The sequence below is a fragment of the Xenopus laevis genome, chromosome 1L (assembly GCF_017654675.1).
Source record: "Xenopus laevis strain J_2021 chromosome 1L, Xenopus_laevis_v10.1, whole genome shotgun sequence".
NCBI lineage: Eukaryota > Metazoa > Chordata > Amphibia > Anura > Pipidae > Xenopus > Xenopus laevis.
In genome coordinates this window covers 230,758,000-230,781,840 of record NC_054371.1, presented here as the reverse complement: position 1 = coordinate 230,781,840, position 23,841 = coordinate 230,758,000, and the positions used below count along the sequence as shown (strand labels likewise).

Here is a 23,841-nt window from a genome sequence, read left to right as displayed (position 1 = left end):
CTGGCCTATTATACATTACAGGGGCCCAAGTGGGACTTCTACTTCTACGGTGGCCCCAGTAGGACTTGTATAAAGAAGCAATCACTCAATATGGGAATATATAATCCAGCAGTACAACCAGTTGGCTCATATTCTGTGCCAATTAAAAGGGAATGATTGCTCTTCTAAGTTAAAGGGGTAGTTCACCTTTAAGGCAACTTTTAGTACGTTATAGAATATACCAATTCTAAGCAACTTTTTATTTGGTGTTCATTATTTATTCTTTATTGTGTTTTTATTATGTCCCTTCTTCTTCTGTCTCTTCCCAGCTTTGAAACAGGGGTCACTGACCCCATCTAAAAAACAAATGCTCTGTAGGGCTACAAATGTATTGTTATTGCTACTTTTTATTCCTCCTCTTTCTATTCAGTCCTCTCCTATTCATATTCCAGTCTCTTACTCAAATCAATGCATGGTTGCTAGGGGAATTTGGACCCTAGCAACCAGACTGCTGAAATTGCAAAATCGAGAGCTGCTGAATAAAAATCTAAATAAGTCAAAAACCACAAATAATAAGAAATGAAAACCAATTGCAAATTGTCTCAAAATATCCCTCTCTACATCATACTAAAAATGTAATTAAAGGCAAACAACCCATTTAAGCAGCAGGGTGGGCAAATTAATCCAGAGACTCGGGCTCCACCCTGTTCTGGGTCACCTGTTTCAGCATAATGGGGCGTGTCTAGGGTGAATCAGGGGTGTGGTCATAAGTTGCTGGGGGTCATTTTACTTAATTGTGGCCCAATTCTTCTTGTTGGCAGCCCCCCTGCTAAGAGGATAACATTACCAGTGGGTTAATAATTGGGGTCCCAGTGTAGAGGGTCCTGCTAATACACAAGGGATCTGTGATTACTGACAGCCCTGGGCATGACATCATTTCTGAGTAACCACAACTGACCAATCAGTGACCAAATTCACACTGACACTCACATAACTAAGCAAATCCTCAACTGTTAAAGGGGAACTTCACCTGAAAATGCAGTTTAGAATGCTGTAGACTTCCTGAAACACCTGCAGCTGGTTGTTAGGCTCAGTGCAACTAGCAACCAGGCAGACTAGGAGATGCATAACAAAATAAAATTACAGCAATTGACATATAGTGTGTGAATGATGCTGTTTTCTGGTTGCTGGGTGTCACTGCTATAGCAACCAGAAAGCACATGCTCATGTTGCAGAGAGTTTGATTAGAAATTAAAAACTACAATTAGCAGTTGGCCTATGTAGTGTGACTACAGGATACTAAATGCATTTCGGGTGAAGATTTAGGCAGGTTTTAGTGCTCCGACAGCCAAAAGCTCATACTGTGGGGGGTCAGCACAGAACATGCAACACGGAGTGTCGGGGGGGGGCAAGCGTCCACTCCCAGTGCATCAGGCGCAGAGCTCACACTCCATTGAACATGCAACACTAACACACACACGAGCAGTACCTTCAGTTTGGATAAATGGCCCAACTCCTTGGCTGCACTGAAAATCAGCTGAGTCCCCTGAGACATCAGGGTGGGAGAGAGAGATGAGAAAGTGACAGAAGAGAGAGACAGACAGAGTGAGAGTGGAGGGAGAGAAGAGACAGATACATAGAGAGAGCGAAAGAGAGGGAGGGAAGAGAAAAAGAGAGGGCGAGAGAAATATAGAGAGATACATGGAGAGAGAGAGAGAGGGAGGGAGAGAAGAGAGAGAGGTTACAGGCAACTCAATGGGAACAGTTAAGACCTCATTCTCATTTCCAAGTGTCAGGGATCATTAGGAGACAGTTTCACCCATGGGCTACTAGAACTGGCAACAGGTTGGGCTTACAGTAAAGTAGGGGTTGGATTATACAGGGATCCATACTCTGCAGTGTTCTCTCCTGGGCTGTTCTCTTCCCCATGGTCAGACAGTGAAATGTAACTTGGACCCTGCTGGAAAGACTGCATGGGGTTTCCTTTCTATCTCAGTGTTAGAGAGTCAACGGGATCAGGGCACAGTACTGTAAGGCCAGTGGCATTAACTTGCCACAACTACATCTTAATGTCTGTCACCTGAAGTCAGGGCAATAGATCAATAACCACCAGAAGAGCTTAGAACTATACCCTTAATAATGCGAAGCTTTCCTGGTGGCTATAGTGATATTGACCTGAAGCAGCACCTGCTTGTTGTGAGGGACTTCTGGGTAATGTAGTCCGTTTATAATGAAGGTAATCTGTAGCAGACCTTTAACTCCCATCACCCTCAACAGATTGTGCTGCTTTTGTCAATGTGATGCTCTGGTGTTGGGGATTCCTAGTGACATCCAGTGGTTCTGTGACACAGGGTCCTGCCCAGCACTGAGAGGGTTAAACTGACTGAATGGGCAGAAGAGACCAATCCCCATGTCTAATGTATCGACAAATGGGGAATAAGACTGGGAGTCCTGTAAATCCTATAGATGTTCCCCCCAGTTCTAGGAATGAAGATTGTGTGAGGGTCTGGCCCTGAGCAGTGAATATCCAGGATCCTGTGCTGCTCTTCCCTATAATAAATAGTAATACATTGCTGATCCTATCCTTACCTGTCCACTGAGTGTCAGCTGCTCGGGCAATGTTAGGAGCTGAAATGTGAGAAGCGGCTTCCTCTCCCTGTGCGCAGGCTCTGGCTGGACTACTTCCCCTCCCCACTGCTGATACTGCTCCAGTGCAACCCTATATATAGAACTCCAGAACCAACAACATTGGTCTTCATACCTAGCGATAAGCGAATTTATTCGGCTGCCTAGAATTCGCAGTGAATTTCCAAATTTCACCATGTGCAAATTTTATGTAATGAAAATTCGCCACAGAAAAAATTGGCCGCGAAAAAAATGCCCATAAAGAAAAAACGCCCGTTGACTTTAATGTATTTAGAGAGAGAAAAATTGTTGCATGTGAGTAAATATGTCGTGTAATTAGGCCCATTGACTCCAATGCGTTGTGTGAAATTTCACCGTTTCGGGAATTTTTTGGCAAAACGGGACAGATTTGCTCATCACCTACTCGTCCATTCATTTAATTTCTCACCTCTGTACTTTTTCCACGGACGGATGGACAGTAATTGGGACATTTATCAGAGGAGCGTGTGACTGAGGAGGAGGCAGATGTGTCTGAGACATTTATTCCCCCCGCTGCCCCATACAGCTGCGCCCCCATTCCCTGACACTCATATCCATGAGAAATGGCTCGGGGGGTGTGTGTGGGGGGGGGGGGATTCACATTGTGGAAATATCTGTCATGTCTGAGATGAGACAAGTCCAACAGATGGGCCCCTGCCCAATGGCATCTCATTTACTCAAAGGGCAGAGACTCCCCTCCCTCATATAGAAAATTCCCCACAACCCACAGCCATTTACTTTCCCCAAGCAAATGGGGGGGGGGAAATATTCAGTTTTGACTAAAAACTCACCGACTGGTCCGTTAGGGGCGGCAGCACAATCATCTTCTCCGTCGTGTTCATCACAACTCGCCACAACTCCTTCAGCACTCGCTTCAGCACCGTCTTCTCACACACCGTCGCAAACAGAGTCAGACTGGGGGCAACAGCAGGGAGTTGTGAGCAGGGAGTTGTGAGCAGCAGGGAGTTGACAAGAGCAGAAGGAAAGAATAAGTAAGAAAAAGGGAGTTAAAATGAGAGGGGAGTGGGAGCAGGAAGGAAGGAGTTAAATAGAGAAGCAGGGAGTTGAACAGAATGTGAGAGGGAGAAGGGTGTAAGTTTAAAGGAAGCAGCGAGTTGAAGAGAGGAGGGAGTGAGTAAGAAGAAAGCAGGGAGTTGTGAGCAGGGAGTTGTGAGCAGGGAGTTGACAAGAGCAGAAGGAAAGAATAAGTGAAGGAAAAAGGAGTTAAAATGAGAGGGGAGTGGGAGCAGAAAGGAAGGAGTTAAATAGAGAAGCAGGGAGTTGAACAGAACGTAAGAGGGAGAAGGGTGTAAGTTTAAAGGAAACAGGGAGTTGAAGAGAGCAGGTGTAAAGAGGACAGGGGCAGGGAGTTGAAGAGAGGAGGGAATACGCAGGAGGAAATGAGGGAGGAAGGCAAGTAGGAAGGAAGAGGAAACAGGAAAGTCAAAACAAAAGACTTCCTATCTCTCAACACATGACATGACCTGTATGAAGTGACTCTTAGCACAAGGTGCCCAGTGCGATGCCCAGAAATGTTTTATCACCCCACTCTCTATCGCCTCATAAATGCCCCCCCCAGCACCCCATAACTTCCTCAGTGTAAAAGAAAGAAGGAAATAAAAATCACAGAAAAAAAAAAAAAAAAACTTGCCTCCCACCCAGGTATCAGGCCATAGAGGTGACAGTATAAAGGTTTCAGTGGCCGCACCCCAGAAACGATATAAAATAAATATAATTGCCCCTCTGCCACTGCCTCTATCTGTCAGGAAATGACTGTCATACAGCGAATCACTTACTTCCCATCCAAGAAATCCATCAATGGGCGCAGAACATTATCTGCATCCTGGGCCACCGTGTTCCTGGCATTGGCTGGTACATTCCCCGTGCCCTTCACATGTCCCAGGATCTCTGCCATTTGCTTTATACACTCATCTATGCGGAACTGGAAGCTGGAGAGACAAACAGTTGCTTACACTGCTGATAATCATATATTCTATATACTGACAGCCTGAAAGTGCAGCACCGGCTTTATCCACCAGAGGGCAGACTCCTATTGTCAGAATATCTATAAATATAAAGTCAGAATATCTATAAAGTGGCACATTAGTGGGAAACCTGTGTAAAGCAGAGAGGAGTACAAGGGGTTAAAGGGCTATCGAATACCTATTGTAAGACTGTGATTGGCTACGGCAGGTGAAAGTGCTACTGCCGCCCCTGAATTTACCAGTCTGGTTGGGGAAAAGAGAAGAGAAGTTGTGCAGGACGAGAGGAGCAAAGTCTCATGATGATTAATCAATGTTAGAGACAATAGGGTGCTAATTAATCAGTATGTATGGAGAGTAAAGGCATAAGGAGTTACTGTGACTGTATAGCAAATGTAGGGGTTAATGAGAGCTAATGAAGGGCATGAGCAAAGCAGCAGTACTTAAAGGGTTTAATGACACAACAAGCTGTTGGTAAGGCAAAATAAGGGGCTAATGAGAGATCAAGTGTGAATGAGAAATGAATGAGGATGGTAAGAAGTCAATGAGGGAATAGAGGGTACAGAGATAATACATGGAAATTAGGTGCTAGGGGTTAAGGACCAGCTTGTGAGGAGGATAAAGAATAAGGAGAGAAGGTAAAAGAGATTAACAGGGAAGCAAATATATAGATGAGAAGGTTATAAATGGTAAAGGAGCCATCAGGATAATGAATAATGTGTAAATGGGTTGAAGGGGTTAAAAAGCAAGATTCAATTAAGTGGCAAATGGGAAGAGAAGGGTTAATACTTGATAATAAAGAGAAAGCACAAATAAGGTGTTTGTGAGTAATGGGTTAATAAGAAGAGCAAGAGCCGTGTAATGGGTTAAGAAGAGATAGTATATCAGTGAGCAGAGTGTGGGAAGGGTTGGGTTAGTAAGCAGTGAGAGGAAAGTAAGTGGTTAATGATACTCATCAGGAGAAATGGCCAAATCAAGCTGTGCCCCCTGTCACTGGCAATAAAGGAAAATAGTGGTACCAGGCAGAGAGGGGTCAGCAGAAGAATAGTATGGGGGGGGGGTGTTACAGTAATGAGACCAGTCCTGTTTCATGTGACACAATGATCTGGTCTTTATTTTACACCTGAATTTCTCTTCACACAATATTATTATATGAAATAGAGTCTCATAAAGGCCCAGAGTGGATCATTATACCCACAGGACACGTGATTGGTTGGCTCTTCTACATTGGCTCCTGGTGAGCAGATTGGGATTATGGGAGCACAAGTGATTTTATCTGTATAAACAATGTGTCCTGATCCCCTCTGACGCCCACTGTGCCGCACAAAAGTCTTACACAATGAGGTGCAACACAGCCGGGAGTTGTAGCTACAGAAAGTCTAAAACTGGAACAGTGGGAAGATCTGAGCCGTTTAAGCACAAAGATCTGTGTCGGCTCCAAAGCTCCAGCCTATTAGTGAGAACTTCCCACTGAGCACAAAGCAACATGGCTCTTCTTATCATTGGGTTACGACCCCTGAGCTCTTCTTATCATTGGGTTACGGCCCCTCAGCTCTTCTTATCATTGGGTTACGACCCCTGAGCTCTTCTTATCATTGGGTTACGGCCCCTAAGCTCTTCTTATCATTGGGTTACGGCTCCTCAGCTCTTCTTATCATTGGGTTACGGCCCCTCAGCTCTTCTTATCATTGGGTTATGGCCCCTCAGCTCTTTTTATCATTGGGTTACGGCCCCTCAGCTCTTCTTATCATTGGGTTACGGCCCCTCAGCTCTTCTTATCATTGGGTTTACGGCCCCTCAGCTCTTCTTATCATTGGGTTACGGCCCCTCAGCTCTTCTTATCATTGGGTTACGGCCCCTCAGCTCTTCTTATCATTGGGTTACGGCCCCTCAGCTCTTCTTATCATTGGGTTACGGCCCCTCAGCTCTTCTTATCATTGGGTTACGGCCCCTCAGCTCTTCTTATCATTGGGTTACGGCCCTCAGCTCTTCTTATCATTGGGTTACGGCCCCTCAGCTCTTCTTATCATTGGGTTACGGCCCCTGAGCTGTTGTTTTCATTGGGTTACGGCCCCTCAGCTCTTCTTATCATTGGGTTACGGCCCCTCAGCTCTTCTTATCATTGGGTTACGGCCCCTCAGCTCTTCTTATCATTGGGTTACGGCCCCTCAGCTCTTCTTATCATTGGGTTACGGCTCCTCAGCTCTTCTTATCATTGGGTTACGGCCCCTCAGCTCTTCTTATCATTGGGTTACGGCCCCTGAGCTCTTCTTATCATTGGGTTACGGCCCCTGAGCTGTTGTTTTCATTGGGTTACGGCCCCTCAGCTCTTCTTATCATTGGGTTACGGCCCCTCAGCTCTTCTTATCATTGGGTTACGGCCCCTCAGCTCTTCTTATCATTGGGTTACGGCCCCTCAGCTCTTCTTATCATTGGGTTACGGCCCCTCAGCTCTTCTTATCATTGGGTTACGGCCCCTCAGCTCTTCTTATCATTGGGTTACGGCCCCTGAGCTGTTGTTTTCATTGGGTTACGGCCCCTCAGCTCTTCTAATGGCTAATGGTGGGGTAATTAACAGTTTGATCAAAAGCAGAGGGCTCTTCCCAAACAAGTCCTTTAAGTCCTGTGAGTCCTCTAAATCCAGTCTGGACACCTGACTCCTCCTCTTAAAAGAGCAGCGTTTGGGTTCTGTCTATTGGTTTAATTATTTCGGGGGTCCATACAACCAGAGAACCATAGAATTATTACAAAGAAAGCAAATGGACCCACATCAGGAGAAAAAACAACCCACAAACCAATGCCACATTAACCAGAGTGCAGTATAGAGTAGAGTGGCGGGCTGGACCACAGAGCTTGCACTCTCACCTGTTCCCAAACACAGTGCTCAGTTCATCCAGTACCGTGTTGAGTTTGACCTGCAGTTCTTTCAGAGTGTCGCTGGCCTCGGGATCCAACTGGGGAGATAAAACAAGATTTTATGTGAACAGTCTCAACCACCCCAATAACACCCGATCCCACCAGCACCCAGAGCACAGGGAAGGGTTAAACTCAGAGATATTACACAAGGCTCAGCTTTATATCAGGACACTTTTCAGCAGAATGGAGCTCATTTATGTATTTGATAGTCAGGGTCTAGACCAGTGATCCCCAACCAGTAGCTCGTGAGTAACAAGTTGCTCTCCAACCGCTTGGATGTTGCTCCCAGTGGCCTCAAAGCAGGGGCTTATTTTTGAATTTTTGGCTTGGAGACAAGTGTTAGTTGTATAAAACCTGGTCTACTGCCAAACAGAGTCTCCTGTCGGCTGTCAGATCACATAGGGGCTACCAATAGCCAATCACAGCCCTTATCTGGCATCACATAGGAACATTCTCCATACTTGTATGTGATCTGCAGCCTGTTAGGCACTGACCCCTCTCTATATGGAAATGGCTGCTGAGGGGGTTTATCATTCGAATGTGGACGGGGGGCCCCACCAGCTTATCTGGGGGTCAGGGCTCAGCAGCAGCTGGAGGATCAGTATAACAGCAGGGGGGCATAATGATCCCTCACTGAGCCAGGAACAAAGGGGGATTGTGGGAGAAATAAGAGCTGTATCGATGGTGCCGGGGCCCTAGAATAGCAGCACAAATATACAGGTTCATCTGTATCCCACAGACATGGAATATACAGTCTGGAGAAAGCCCGGACTGGATCAGCAGGTGTAAGGAAAGGGCAGGAATCACACACAAGAGGGGGCAATGGGGAATAAGATATACAGTGAATGGGGCCATAACCAGATTATTACAAGGATGGGACAATCAGAAAGTGCAGAGGGGGATGGGGGGAGACAGACAAGAACAGTTGGGTACAGAACCCACCACCTTCCCCTGACTATCTGGCCCAACCACTCTGTAAATGGGGGAATCCAGACATCAGCTCCCAATCACAGCAATAACTGCCCCCAATCCCACATTCCTTGTACCTCCTTTCCTCCCATGGCCTCAAACATCTTCTCCAGTTGGACTCTCAGTTGCTGCACGTTGTTCATCAGGATACAGGGCTGCAAGACAGACAGACAGCAAGACATAATGACTGACCCCTACTGTATAGTCTCCCTGACACCCAATCACAAGATGGGGACCAAACCCTACAGCTTACACTTTCCTGACTGGGTTGTATTACAGGTATAGATGTCACCTAGCTGCTGGGAACAACAAGTCCTCCATCAGTCAAACTCATTATGGGCACTGGAGATATCACAATGGAGAAGCACATAAATGAGATATCACAATGGAGAAGCACATAGAGGAGATTCCAGCTCAGCACCAGGAGAGTCTCAGTGCTAAAAAAGCACTTTTTCATGCTTTGATCAATAAATCTCCATAAATGTCTCAAGACCCCCTTCCCCATATAGACCCAGATACAACATTTAACCCCTTGGATACATCCTTACTGCACCTGACAGGGACTCACCAGTTTCTCTTTGAAGCAGTAAGACTGGAAACTCTTGGAGATGATGTCGGAGTACTGCAGCAGCACTTTACTGATGGTCTAGAAAGAAAGGAGAGAACAAGCCCAGATCCAGTAAATGATGTGGCTAACGTGTTCCATAAATCATATCCTTCACAGGGGCCAGCTATGCATTCTGGGAAATGTAGGCTATAGTTATATACTCACCTTAGCAAACCTGCGCATATAATGTGCCACAATGACGGGGTCGGGACACTCCAACTTCTTAATGATCTCAAAGCTTTGGTTGAGTTGAGTGAAGACGTCCACCACCGAGCAGGAGAACAGGGCATGCTCCGACGTCTGCTGGAACTGCCAGGGGGGCAAGCACAGCATCATCAATATCTACCTACCCCAAAAATACCAACTCATTTTGAGGGCAACGTGATGCGCCTTTGTTCCTTTCCTGGGACATCCCAACAACTGATTATTATTTTTATTATTATTATTTTTATTATCTGAATCCAGAGCTGCTCTGTTCCCCTTTAAAATAACTGTTAGTATGATGTAGAGAGTGATATTTCCAAGTGGTTTTCTTTTTTTATTATTTGTGGTTTTTGAGTTATTTAGCTTTTTATTCAGCAGCTCTCCTGTTTGCAGTTTCATCTGGTTGCTAGGGTCCAAATTCCCCTAGCAACCATGCATTGATTTGAATAAGAGACTGGAATAGGAATAGGAGAGGCCTGAATAGAAAGATAAGTAAAAAAAAAAAAGTAACAATAACAATACATGTGTAGCTTTACAGAGTATTTATTTTTTAGATGGGGTCAGTGACCCCTATTGAAAGCTGGAAAAAGTCAGAAAAAGGCAAATACATCAAATACTATAAAAATAAATAATGAAGACCAATTGAAAAGTTACTTAGCCATTCTATAACATACTAAAAGGTGAACCACCCCTATAATGTCAGATACACCTAATCCCATATCTGAGAGGTGCCTGTATAATACTTCTCATATATGATTTTTGCCAGACAAACTAACATGGCAGCTCCCATTTAGCACAAACACCATTACACACGAAGTCTCTGGTTATTTACAGGTATTTTATTGATTAATGAAGAAGAAGTGATTGAGTCACAGGGGTTAATGAAATAATGAGATATAATCCTGAGGTTTGTGCGGGGGCAGGGCTGGGTAATGTAATTGCCATTAATGCTCAGAAATAATGAGACAAATAGAAGTTCAGATTAGGCCGATTCAACTTGTCTTTATGATTAATCCCTGTGATATTTCTCTGATACTCGGCTCTCCCGGCAGCCAAAGAGTTAAGCAGCACAGTGAGAGGGCAGATATTAAGTAGAGGCCGGGAAATGTCACTTTAGAAGCCGCCATTGCTTCCACTTGCCTCTATTATCAATTAATTACCTCCCCACTGAGCTCCATTCATTTACTTTATTGGCAAAGCTGCTTGTGCTCAGCACTTACTAATGGGAAATGCTCTTTATTAGCAGTTTATATGCAGCACTGCCTGTATAGTTACTCACAGTATCCAGCACTGCCTGTAGAGTTACTCACAGTATCCAGCACTGCCTGTAGAGTTACTCACAGTATCCAGCACTGCCTGTAGAGTTACTCACAGTATCCAGCACTGCCTGTATAGTTACTCACCGTATCCAGCACTGCCTGTATAGTTACTCACCGTATCCAGCACTGCCTGTATAGTTACTCACAGTATCCAGCACTGCCTGTATAGTTACTCACAGTATCCAGCACTGCCTGTATAGTTACTCAAAGTATCCAGCACTGCCTGTATAGTTACTCACAGTATCCAGCACTGCCTGTATAGTTACTCACAGTATCCAGCACTGCCTGTATAGTTACTCACAGTATCCAGCACTGCCTGTATAGTTACTCACAGTATCCAGCACTGCCTGTATAGTTACTCACCGTATCCAGCACTGCCTGTATAGTTACTCACAGTATCCAGCACTGCCTGTATAGTTACTCACCGTATCTAGCACTGCCTGTATAGTTACTCACCGTATCTAGCACTGCCTGTATAGTTACTCACAGTATCCAGCACTGCCTGTATAGTTACTCACAGTATCCAGCACTGCCTGTAGTTACTCACAGTATCCAGCACTGCCTGTATAGTTACTCACAGTATCCAGCACTGCCTGTATAGTTACTCACCGTATCTAGCACTGCCTGTAGTTACTCACAGTATCCAGCACTGCCTGTATAGTTACTCACCGTATCTAGCACTGCCTGTAGAGTTACTCACCGTATCTAGCGCTGCCTGTAGAGTTACTAACAGTATCTAGCGCTGCCTGTATAGTTACTCACAGTATCTAGCTCTGCCTGTATAGTTACTCACAGTATTAACTCCTGCCCCACTGCAATAAGATCCTGCCTTTACTACACTGCAGTAAAATTGCAATTAACTCCTGTTTCCATCCAAATGAGCTGAGCGCTGGCCTCCACCCCAACGCGCTGAGCTCTCAGCTCCACCCCAAGGAACACAGCTCTCAGCTCCACCCCAAGGAACTCAGCTCCACCCCTAGGAACTCAGCTCCACCCCAAGGAACTCAGCTCCACCCCAAGGAACTCAGCTCCACCCCAAGGAACTCAGCTCCACCCCAAGGAACTCAGCTCCACCCCAAGGAACTCAGCTCCACCCCAAGGAACTCAGCTCCACCCCAAGGAACTCAGCTCCACCCCAAGGCACTCAGCTCCACCCCAAGGTACTCAGCTCCACCCCAAGGTACTCAGCTCCACCCCAAGGAACTCAGCTCCACCCCAAGGAACTCAGCTGCACCCCAAGGAACTCAGCTGCACCCCAAGGAACTCAGCTCCAACCCAAGGAACTCAGCTCCACCCCAAGGAACTCAGCTCCACCCCAACGAACGGAGCTCTGGCATTGATTGTAATGAAAATCCTGCCTCCACTGCAATAACCTCTTGCCTCTACTACTTCCTTTTATAATTCTAATTCTTTGTATAAACCTATAAAATAAACTTGATTTTAACAAACATCCCTGGTTAAATGATGGTCTCCATATTAGTGGAATGTGCTACTTACTACTAGTGATATTCTGTTATGTGTATGGGAAGAGAGAGATAAATACCATTACTCTGTATTGGCCCTGCTGAAGGCTGTGTCACCCCTTGACATTACAATTTCAGGCTCACGTCATTGCTTGATGCTTCTCATTGACTGAGTCTCAGGGGAAATCTCTCTCATTCATGTGGTTGCAGAGAATGAAGAAGTCATTTCAGATCTCTTCCTCTACTTCTCCCTCCCAATAACTCCCCATTCAGTGAAAAGCCATAAGAAACGTGATCATGTGAAAACAGTGCTGTCAATGGACCACTGAGATTTAAATCTAAGTGAGAATGTCTAGCTTGAAATCAAAATTAAACATATACGGAGAAAATTTTTATGGAGAAGATCCATTATGAGCCATGGCTTAACCAGATGCCCTCAGAGAAGCTCTGCTGCCCCAGGCCTCATGATGTTCTTCTGTAAGAGTCCTGTCCTAGGAACAGTCTACCCTCCAGTCAGAGAACAAAGAGCAGAGCAGGGAGTCTGATGTAAATGGGACTGGCAGGAGGCGCTGGAGTAGAATATGCAGAAATAGCACCGGGGCAGACAGAACAATGTGATGAGATGGAGACTAGATGGACAGAAATCAGAAGGAGAAACAGAAATGTCCCCTGAGATTGGCTGGGGAGCAATGTTTCACTGGAACCTTGATTTGGTATTAGAAGTGGAAAGGGGCCCTAAAAAAGGGCCACAGGGAGCTCTGGGATACATTGAACTTGGCCATAGAGAACCCTGTGATTGGATAATTTGTGTTTTATCACTGGGGGACTTACCCCATCTTTCTTGTCTCTCTCTAAGGCGCCATTCTGGAATTCTATGGACACTTCCTCGTTCTCATCCAACCACTGCATGACAAACTGCTCAAACCACCTGCAGACAGACAGACAGATGTTGGTTCATACACCCTGGCACACAGCATTAGGCACCGGGAACACTGGCCATGGTGGGGCACGGCCGGCTACTTACGCTGGGTATTCTGGCACTTTTTCCTTCATGGCAGGCAGGTCCCGTACATACTCGTTGTACAACCACTTGACCTTGAAGTGGAGGTTCATGTAGTCGGCGCTCTTGCACATCCGGTGCTTCTCATGCTCTGCAATGGGAACCAATAAGTGATGTTATTTAAGCACCAACAGCAAGGGATCCTGGGAACTGAACTGTGATTGGTCTGTGGGAGAGAGAAGAACTGGAACCAATCCGTGTGGTCTGTGAGACCAAGCCTAGAGACTTCTGGGTGGTTATGTCTATGACATGGGTCTAGGAGATATAATGGTCTTCTAGTGAACTGAGCCTTGGTATATAATCTGCTGGTGGGACTGGGTATAAGATGTTTCTGTGGGACTGGGCAAGTAGATAAACGAAGGTTCTGTCTACGGGACCAACCTAGGGACTGAGTCTTGGACATATAAAGAGGTTTTGTCTGTGGGACTGGTCAAGAAATTATTATGGGACTAGATCTAGGGGATATAGCTGTTTATTTGTGGGCCTAGGTAATAGAGGAACATTCTGCCCAAGCAGAGAGCAGTATACCTAGAATCATGGTTTGGGGAGTTTGGAACCATTTTCTGGTGATAAAATAAAAATGTTACACTTGTAAGAACACTACAGACTGTTGATGACCCAACAGCACAGCACAATGACCCAATCAGAAACAATGTTATATTGGTGGACTTACAAATGCTACAACAATTTTAAGGCAGAAATCAGGAATCAAAAATAGAAAACGAAGAACTGATTGCGTCATGTACAAAGACTAATCTCAAAATATTATATTTTATCAGCAGTAAGAAGATGCGAGTTGCTTCTTCTTATTATATACAATACAAGTGACACAGGGTTCTTTGTGTAGTAGTACAGAAGGCCAAAACCCAGTAACTCACACCATGGTATATGTACATTTAACCATTTCTATGCCTTACATTTAAGTACAACATAGTCACACAACTTGCACTGAATAGACGGCACTGCTATTCTTTCAATGCATTAAGACCTTAAAGGGATTCTGTCATGATTTTTATGATGTCATTTTTATTACTAAATGATACTGTTTACACTGCAAATAATTCACTGTACAATATAAAATGTCATTCCTGAACCAGCAAGTGTATTTAGTTGTAATATTGGTGTGTAGGTGCATCTCAGCTCATTTTGCCTGGTCATGTGATTTCAGAAAGAGCCAGCACTTTAGGATGGAACTGCTTTCTGGCAGCCTGTTGTTTCTCCTACTCAATGTAACTGAATGTGTCTCAGTGGGACCTGGATTTTACTATTGAGTGCTGTTCTTAGATCTACCAGGCAGCTGTTATCTTGTGTTAGGGAGCTGTTATCTGGTTACATTCCCATTGTTCTGTTGTTAGACCGCTGGGGAGGGGGGATATCACTCCAACTTGCAGTACAGCAGTAAAGAGTGATTGAAGTGTATCAGAGCACAAGTCACATGACTCAGGCAGTTTGGAAACTGACAATATGTCAGATTTCAAAATTGAATATAAAAAATATGTTTGCTCTTTTGAGAAACGGATTTCAGTGCAGAATTCTGCTGGAGCAGCACTATTAACTGATGCGTTTTGAAAAAAGCATGCTTTCCCTTTAAGTAAATCTGGAGATTGTAAAAAGGTGCAGTTGCACATGAGGCTGTTGATGGGGACAAATGGGGGAGACAGTAGAACGGGGACTAAACAGTGTGAGTTTGTAACACAAGTCAGAATGAGAGAAACACAGGAGAAATGTCACGTTGTTCTTAAAGTCAGTTTGCCCCTCGGGGGCTGAAACAAAAGCGTCGTATATTCATGTGCAGCTCAGACGGCAGTTGATGTTACTCCCAGACAGGCTTGTGAGCTCCTCATTATCTCCAGTCCTGACCTCTAGTGATCCCTGTGCTGGGCACAAATAGGGGGCAGCGCTGCCAATTACATTCATCTCTCCGGCAGGCAGAAGACTCGGGCTTATTAAATTGGGATAGAAAAAGGCTCCGTCCAGATGGGCAATTAGAGCCGTGCCCTGTAACATCATTTCAACAAGACCAAGAGGAAGAGTCTAAGGGTCACATGACTCAGAGGCTTTGCATTGTGCCAGGGGGGCAGCGTATGTACAAATACAGAATATTAATAGGATGAGAATGTACAGAATAACCCACTGCTGTGCTACAAGAGTCCCCTGAATGCCAATAAACATGGGGACAAATAGATAGATATATATATATATATATATATATACTACTGCACCCACCCATTTCTGTGCCTGGGGCAGCTCATTCCCAACATTACAAGCTGTGTATAAGGCAACATATTACCTGCCCTGAGTCATGTGCTAATATATTAATTCTTCCGACGTACCATCTGCTGAACTACAACTCTCTGCAAAGGATCAAGTACCAAAGTACTGTGGGCTACAGCTGTCCCTTTAGCTGGGTGTAAGGATCTCTTTGTGCAGCTGATAAAGTATTTCAATCTGAAATGTAGATGGTGACGTGCTCTAGAACCCTGTTGGGAAAGCAATATGGCAGCCCCATCTACTTCTGACACCAACAGTCTATGCTTGTCTACTTTATTGTCTCTCCTAAGGCAGCCACACAATATTGGTTTTCTATATCCAGAAGCCAGCCAATTATGGACTGTCCCGCCCCATTCAGGTGAGCTGATAATGGGCTCAGCACAGAACCAGAACCATAGAACAAATGGAAGGCAGAAAGCAGGTAAGTACTGCAGGTGACCATATATGTAACATACCCACCGTTGTTTCCGAAAATATAGTCACAGAATTCTCATAAAATTCAACTATTGATTGCAAATCTAAATTACTAGGAGGCAAAGGGAGTTCTGGATTGTGGGGGGGGGGGGGTAGTAAGTAAGATGGTCCAAGGATGGAGGCTATGGTGGGAGGGAGTGATCTATGAATACGGGTTTTATCATAAAGATTTGGGGATATGGGTTCAGGGAAGCATGGGGGGAGGGGCAGAAGGGAACACAATGATAGATGAGGTTCTTACCACCCAAGAAATGGACCATGCGTAGTCGGAAGATGGCAGGGGCTTGTGACAGAGGAGAAACATAGAAATGTCAGCGAGAAGAACAGAAACATGGGAAGTGACCGGATAAGGAGGGTGGCACTCTGGGGGTATTAGGTGTCAATGAAAGGACAGAACAGCTGGATTACCCCCCTTAGTGTGATCTGCCATCCACAGAGCAGAATGTTAATAAACAGATACGGTAAATGGGAATAAGAAAGACCAACTGCAACAAGTTCTTTCAATAAAATGACGTCACTACAGCACCACCAGCCATCCCTACTCCAAAGAGATCGTACCCCCAGGGCCATGTGACATCACTATCAAGTTGACATGGAAACCGAGTGCCAAGTGACGTCACTGTCCCATAAGTGACATCTGGTACTTTACATCACAATGGAACTTAGAGACTCTACTGCTGTAAATAGGGATGCACTAAATTTAGGATTTGGCTTTTTTCAGCAGGATTCAGATTTTGACAAATCAAAAAAAAAAAAAAAAAGTGTCTGGCCAAACTGAATCCAATAAATGATGTCACACAAACAAGGAAGCCGAAAAATCTTTAACTGTGCACTTTTCTCTTACACCCTTTTCTCCTGATTTACATATGCAAATCAGGGTTTCGATTCGGTTTGGTATTTGGCCGAATTTTTCACAAAGGATTTGGATGAATCCTTAAATAGTGGATTCTGTGCATTCCTTGCTGTAAATGATCCATTCACTCACCGAACCAACACAGCTGAGAATTGTAGTTGAACCACCTGTGCTCTGTCCCACCCTAGTGTTGGATATATAGTTGGATATATAGTTGGATCTATAGTTGGATATATAGTTGGATATATAGTTGGATATATTGGGAGTGAAGCTGTATCCAAGCGGGGCCAGTGGGTGCTACTGTATAATCTGTGGCTACAGGGGGTGCCCAGTCTATGTGAGAAGCAAACGCTATTGGCTACATGCAGCTTTAAATGGCCCAGCGTGGGGGGGAGCAGATTTAGAAATTCCTTCTGAGTGGGGACACTTACCGCTCAGCCAGTGCAGAGAACTTATTTTATCCAGAACTATGACACAGCGGGGAGACAGAGAGATGATGGGGTTAATATTTCCTTGTTCAGCCCTGAATACACGACACTGTATGGTAGCCGACCAATCATCAGACAGATTGATACCTATGGGCTCTAGTCTAAGCCAATCAGTGGAATGCCCCCTCACTGGCAGGTGTAGGACTATGAGCTTCCCACACTTTACCCACAAGCCATTTGTATTGGTGATATCTGGCCATGCAGGAGCTGCCAACATGATTACCAACTGATTTGTGGCCCAGGGGTCAGGGCAAGAGCAACAAGGTAAGTATGAGACAGACAGAGGATTATCCGCCTCCGTATAATGAATATGCTGGGGGCCACCCTGGGGAGACTCCATCTCCGAGACTTAAAGTCTTATTTAAAACACTCTCATTCCCTGCGGTGGGATTTCAGGGCCTGGGGAAGAGTTAAATGACTAACTAAGCTGAACGTTAATTAGCTGCAGTGTGGGCTGGAGATGAGACACAACATAATGGAAGAAAATCCCGTGGAGAAGATACAGATCCCGCTCTTTGGGCAGTGACGGCCGACATCGGCCCCCGCAGTCACGACTCAGTGGCCCAGGGGACCAATCCTATGCCCAGTACTGATCTCTTCATGCAGCAGAGTCAGGGTTAATCTCCTAACCCAGTGCCCATATAGACCTGCCAGGCTCTAAATCTCCTACAACCATACAATTTCCACTCCTAGACATGTCTATTGTTGCGGAGGGGCCCTGGGCAAAACAGACTTTGTAGGGCCCCATTATGTCTAAAACCTGCCCAACCTCTGGCCTCTCAGTATTACAGTCTCCATCTTGCACTGCCATCCCCATCTTGTCGTATTGCAGCCATCTTGCACTTCTCAAAGCAACCAATCAGATCCTTACATTTCATTCTAGCTTGTGGCAGTCCATGAAAACTAATTGCTGATTGGTTGCTAGACCCACAGTCTCCATGCTGCCCCTACAGGTTCCATATTGGCTTTAATTAATGTGCTATTGAGTGACCCCACCCAATGCGTCTCTGCTCTTACCTTCCATGGCGTATTTCATGTCCTGAGCAAAAAGGTTCCACATCACCTCCGCACTGACCTTCCCCACACTCAGCTCCTGAGGAAATCTATGGAGAACACCAAGGAGAATCCAATGAAACACATGCAGATTAATACAGGAACCACTAAGGGTGGGACTCATTTCTATAGAAAAAAATTAGGGATTAAACAGCATTTCATGAATTGCCCATAAATTAATGTGGAAAAAGGCCAGACTGTGTCTCTAGGGCACTGGGGGAAATCTCAGTGGGGCCAAGTTGCCCGTCAAGGGTATGAAGTGTCAGTTGGTGGCAGGACCAGAACTATAGTTGGGCATCTCAGATATTATTTTAAAGAGCAGCACATTCCATCCCCTTCAGTGGGGACAAATATAATGATACAGTGAATAAAGTGCCCCCTATTGTAAATTATAAGGATATTATAAGTCACAGAGCAGTTTCATGACCATATAAAAGTACGAGAGCGAAGGCCAAGTGTTTTTATACAGGTCATGGAACTCCGAGGTAACTTCTGATATCCTTATATTTTCCAACTGGGGGTACTTTATTTATTATAATACACAAGTTTTAGTGAGTCATGTGACAGAAATGACATCAGAACTCACCGTTTATAACTGATGACATCAGAACTCGCCGTTTATAAGGATATAATTTACAAGATATTCATGGCTTTTGTGTATTATATAGTGAATAAAGTACCCCCTCTTGTAAAATATAAGGATATTATAAGTTACTGAGGAGTTTCATGACCATATAAAAGTACGAGGCCGAAGGCCGAGTGTTTTTATACAGGTCATGGAACTCCGAGGTAACTTCTAATATCCTCATATTTTACAACTAGGGGTACTTTATTTATTATAATACACAAGTTTCAGTGAGTCATGTGACAGAAATGACATCAGAACTCACCGTTTATAACTGATGACATCAGAACTCGCCGTTTATAAGGATATAATTTACAGGATATTCATGGCTTTTGTGTATTATATAATGATAATAGGCATTAAGTCACACCCCTTCTGAATAATGGGAGAAGAGCAGCCCAGAAGCGGTGGGTGGTGATTGGTGGGGCTTCTCTAGGGGACAAGACTCATGGTTATTGGTTTAAACCAGCGAGGAAATACCCTGGAACCTACAACAAGTGAAACCCACTAAGGATAACAGGTAAATGTTGGGATTCATGAATACAACAGTCACTGATTACAGAGCAGGAAAGAAAGAAGGTGCATTCACTTGGCTGGGGATACACCACATGCATTGGTGCTGTAGAAATGCAATGTATATGTATGAGAGATGTGGCCGTATATAGAGGTCGGGGGCTGGGATGCGATACGTGCAGGGATAACATTACAGTGCTATAGGCAGGCAAACTAACAGGATTCTTTATTTACAGTCATGCACTTAATCCATCCATTTTGGATTTGCCGAATGCTGCATCCTCTACAAAGGGACCTATTTTTAGTCCATCCCCCCTCCCCCCCCCCCCACAACTGCATCAAACCCACACAGATCTGGGCCTTTGAAAAAAAAAAAAAAGAATCTCATCCAGGATGTGGCACCTTACAGGGGCTTCTGGGCAAACTGTCACTCTGGGCACCTATGTGGCAGTTGGGATTCAATGTTGAGAAATCTAAGGTTATTGGGATTGAGTCATATGTTCTCACTTATATCCTCATTGGGACTGTGTTGGGTAAATATTTGATGGAGAAGGACCCGATGGTGATTGTAATAAACTTCCCTGTAGCTTTGCTCTTGCCCTACAGGTGTAAGTAAATACAACGTGTGCTAATTCCATGGTGTTGAACTATAGAGGTGATGGTACAGGAGAAGATTAGTCGTCCCAGTAAATCTGTGTTTTTGTGCCAAAACATCCCCATGTGCCACATCTATAGTAATAAGTCAAATCAACTGGACTTGCTGTATTTTTGGTTTTTTTCCTTGAAGACGTTTCATTAGTTATTCAACTGGCTTCCTCAATTCAGAATGACTAGAGAAATGTTTGTAAAGAAAAACGAAATAAAAATACAGCAAGTCCAGCTGATTTAAACTATTACTATAGATATACCAGGGCCTGGAAGAATTAGAACCTTCACACACATCAAGGGGCAGATTTACCTAGGGTTGAATATTGAGGGTTAATTAACCCTCAATATTCGACTGTCGAATGTAAATCCTTCGACTTCGAACATCGAAGTCGAAGGATTTACCGCAAATAGTTTGATCGAATGATTAAATCCTTTGAATCGTTCGATTCAAAGGATTTTAATCCATCGATCGAACAATTTTTCAACGACCAAAAAAAGATTGCAAAGCCTATGGGGACCTTCCCCCATAGACTAACATTGACTTCGGTAGGTTTTGGGTGGCGAACTAGGGGGTCAAATTTTTTTTAAAGATACAGTACTTTGACTATGGAATGGTCGAATATTAGAACAATTTTTAGTTCGAATCGTTCGATTCAAAGTTGTAGTCGAAGGTCGAAGTAGCCAAAAAAAACCAGTTCGAAATTCAACTTTTTTTTATTCTATTCCTTCACCCGAGTTAAGTAAATGGGCCCCCAAATGTGCCATTTCACTTAATGTAGATGTATCCGGCTTCCCTGTAAATTCTTTCGGCATAACTGCAACGACTCTAGTTATACTGCCTTTAAATGATACTGATCTACACTAGAAGGAGTCTTTCCCAAGAGAACTAGTGGCCCAACTGTAGTTACTGCAGACTTGTAGTTGATTTAACACCTTACATTACTCAACAACCATAACTGTAATGAAAATTATACACACTAACACACACATAGACACTAACACACACACACTAACACGCACACAGAAACTAACACACACACACTAACATGCACACAGACACTAACACACACTCAGACACTAACACACACATAGACACCAACACACACACACTAACACACACATAGATACCAACACACACACACACTAACACACACATAGATACTAACACACACACAGACACTAACACACACACACTAACATGCACACAGACACTAACACACACTCAGACACTAACACACACATAGACACCAACACCCACACACACACAGCCAATCCACTTGCACAGCTTATAGACTGAAGAACCCTTAACCCTTAATGTCCCTAATGCTTTTGTCAAAGGTTCTTCAGTGCTTCTAATGGCCTTCACCCTACGCCCCCCAGACAGAGCTCTGTATATAGTGGAAATTACACACCTAAAAACTCGTGATAGGCTGGAGCCCACCAACCCCACACACATCCTAGTAATGAACTCAGATGTGAATACTGAACCACAGACACTGAAATGTGGGCCACTATCAAGTAATGTTTTTGTTTGAATATTAAAAATAAAAAGGAATGGAGATTATGTTTAGTCGTCTATATATCGTCTCCTGTGAGGGAAACCAAAGTCATGGCTGGGTCTAATCACCTCTTTAATTGTGTAGAATTAGGAGCAGTTTGTTCATGGCAAATTCTCTAAGTCGATCAGTCAAATGGAGAATTAGCCCCATATGGAATGTTCTTGCAGCAGGAGCAGCAGTGTGTCGCATGCAATGCACTAGCAGTCAGGCCGCATACAAGATGGCGCTATACTTTCTCTCACTCACCATATAGTAAGGGCTGACCCCCTCGGCCGATGTCAGAGTCACTTATACAACAAGGGACAAAGCAGACAGGGAGACAGACTGACAGGAGGAGACTTCTCTACAAAGCACACAAGGATTAGAGCAGAAACAGATAAAGCAGAGAATATAGACGGGTTGGTGGCACGTGGCAGGAGCCCACTTACTGGTTAAGCACAGGGGTATAGGCGTTCTTATCTTCCTCAATGATTGAAACTATGAGCGTAATGAGTTTAGGCCAGAAATCCAAGTTCTTTATACAAGGACCCTGCTCTTCCGGAGGCAGATCCTGTTTCTTGTTCTGGGGAGAAGCAGAATGTGACATCATAGTGTCATTAAGTCATCAAATACAACTGCAGCATATGATGTAACTTCTTCAACGCGCAACAAAAGATTACATTGATGTCCTTTATTTGGGAAGACACCGAGACTCCAGAGACTATTCACGGTGCTTCCTATATTCAGATTGTCTCACTAAGGGTCTGTCACACAGTCTGGGAGATTAACAGGTTAAATCATTGGTTCTTACATCAATAAATGAGGGAAAACCTTATTGGTTGTCGAGAAGTAGCTTTGTCCTGTTTAATCATCAGGGAGTCGGGTGTAATAGAGAAAGTGATGTGGAATTGGGGGGAATGTGGCAGATACAGATCTGTCTCAGAATGTGATGTCGGCACCACTGATAAAATCATTCCTATTAGTCACTGGTCTTGGGAATTCGGATTAATTGGTGAATATCCTTTAATTCTGACCAACTGGATCAGTGCACAGGTACAAATGATACTCACCGGGTCTGCCTGGTACTCGCGGCTGTACAGCTCATGGCAGTTGTTGAAGATGTACTCGTAGGTGGAATTCAGACAGGCCTTAACGCAGTCCCTCACTACTTGACTCGCACGGGGCGGGCTCTGCAGTTCTTGCACCTGAATGAAAACATCAAGATATAAATCAATGCAATTTACTCAAGAGGTTGTTGAAGCACTAGCAAACGCAAGTGTGGCACAAGGGTATTTAGAAGCTTGTCCTGGATGGGGTAGGAAGGAAATCTGGTGGGGATTGAAGAGCGGATAGAAGATCCATTCCGTTGAAGGTAATATAAATGGTATGTGTGGGGAGAGTGGATAGAATGTTGGTGTGCTAGTCGGACTGAGTAAATAGAAGGTCCATATGTTGGAAAGGGAGAGTGAATAGAAGGTCCATGTTCTGGAAAGGGAGAGTGAATAGAAGGTCCATATGTTGGAAAGGGAGAGTGAATAGAAGGTCCATGTTCTGGAAAGGGAGAGTGAATAGAAGGTCCATATGTTGGAAAGGGAGAGTGAATAGAAGGTCCATATGTTGGAAAGGGAGAGTGAATAGAAGGTCCATATGTTGGAAAGGGAGAGTGAATAGAAGGTCCATATGTTGGAAAGGGAGAGTGAATAGAAGGTCCATGTTCTGGAAAGGGAGAGTGAATAGAAGGTCCATATGTTGGAAAGGGAGAGTGCATAGAAGGTCCATGTTCTGGAAAGGGAGAGTGAATAGAAGGTCCATATGTTGGAAAGGGAGAGTAAATAGAAGGTCCATATATTGGAAAGGGAGAGTGAATAGAAGGTCCATATGTTGGAAAGGGAGAGTGAATCGAAGGTCCATGTTCCGAAAAGGGAGAGTAAATAGAAGGTCCATATGTTGGAAAGGGAGAGTGAATAGAAGGTCCATGTTCTGGAAGATGAAATAGATAGAAGTAAAAATGTTATGTGGGGTGTCTGGTCTCTGTGCACTGTGTGGGCCAGTTTTGGGGCAAGGTTCCCCCCCCCCCAAAAAAAACCTATTATAAGACAAATGTAGCAGCTTGTGTTTCTCTGTATGAAGTGGGGTAAATACATGTGATTATTTTTCCAAATCTCAGTACAATTTCCCCCTGTAGTTTCCATCTCTTTATTTTCCGTATTGATGC

At 44.4% G+C, this 23,841-nt stretch overlaps 1 protein-coding gene across 10 annotated transcripts in view; it reads right to left on the bottom strand.

Annotated features, from left to right (window-relative positions):
• The window catches only part of LOC108718947 (protein unc-13 homolog B), a 193,185-nt gene that overhangs the window by 5,432 nt on the left and 163,912 nt on the right, over nt 1–23,841 (bottom strand). For all 10 annotated transcript variants that reach the window (XM_041570506.1, XM_041570508.1, XM_041570519.1 and 7 more), the window contains 12 exons: nt 22,697–22,831; nt 22,076–22,209; nt 18,267–18,352; nt 13,128–13,254; nt 12,935–13,031; nt 9,283–9,426; nt 9,079–9,156; nt 8,588–8,665; nt 7,491–7,579; nt 4,440–4,592; nt 3,435–3,558; nt 1,469–1,525 (listed from right to left, as the gene is read on the bottom strand). In XM_041570506.1, the coding sequence (XP_041426440.1) occupies nt 1,469–1,525; nt 3,435–3,558; nt 4,440–4,592; nt 7,491–7,579; nt 8,588–8,665; nt 9,079–9,156; nt 9,283–9,426; nt 12,935–13,031; nt 13,128–13,254; nt 18,267–18,352; nt 22,076–22,209; nt 22,697–22,831 (1,302 nt within the window). The remainder of the gene's footprint in view (nt 1–1,468; nt 1,526–3,434; nt 3,559–4,439; nt 4,593–7,490; nt 7,580–8,587; nt 8,666–9,078; nt 9,157–9,282; nt 9,427–12,934; nt 13,032–13,127; nt 13,255–18,266; nt 18,353–22,075; nt 22,210–22,696; nt 22,832–23,841) is intronic.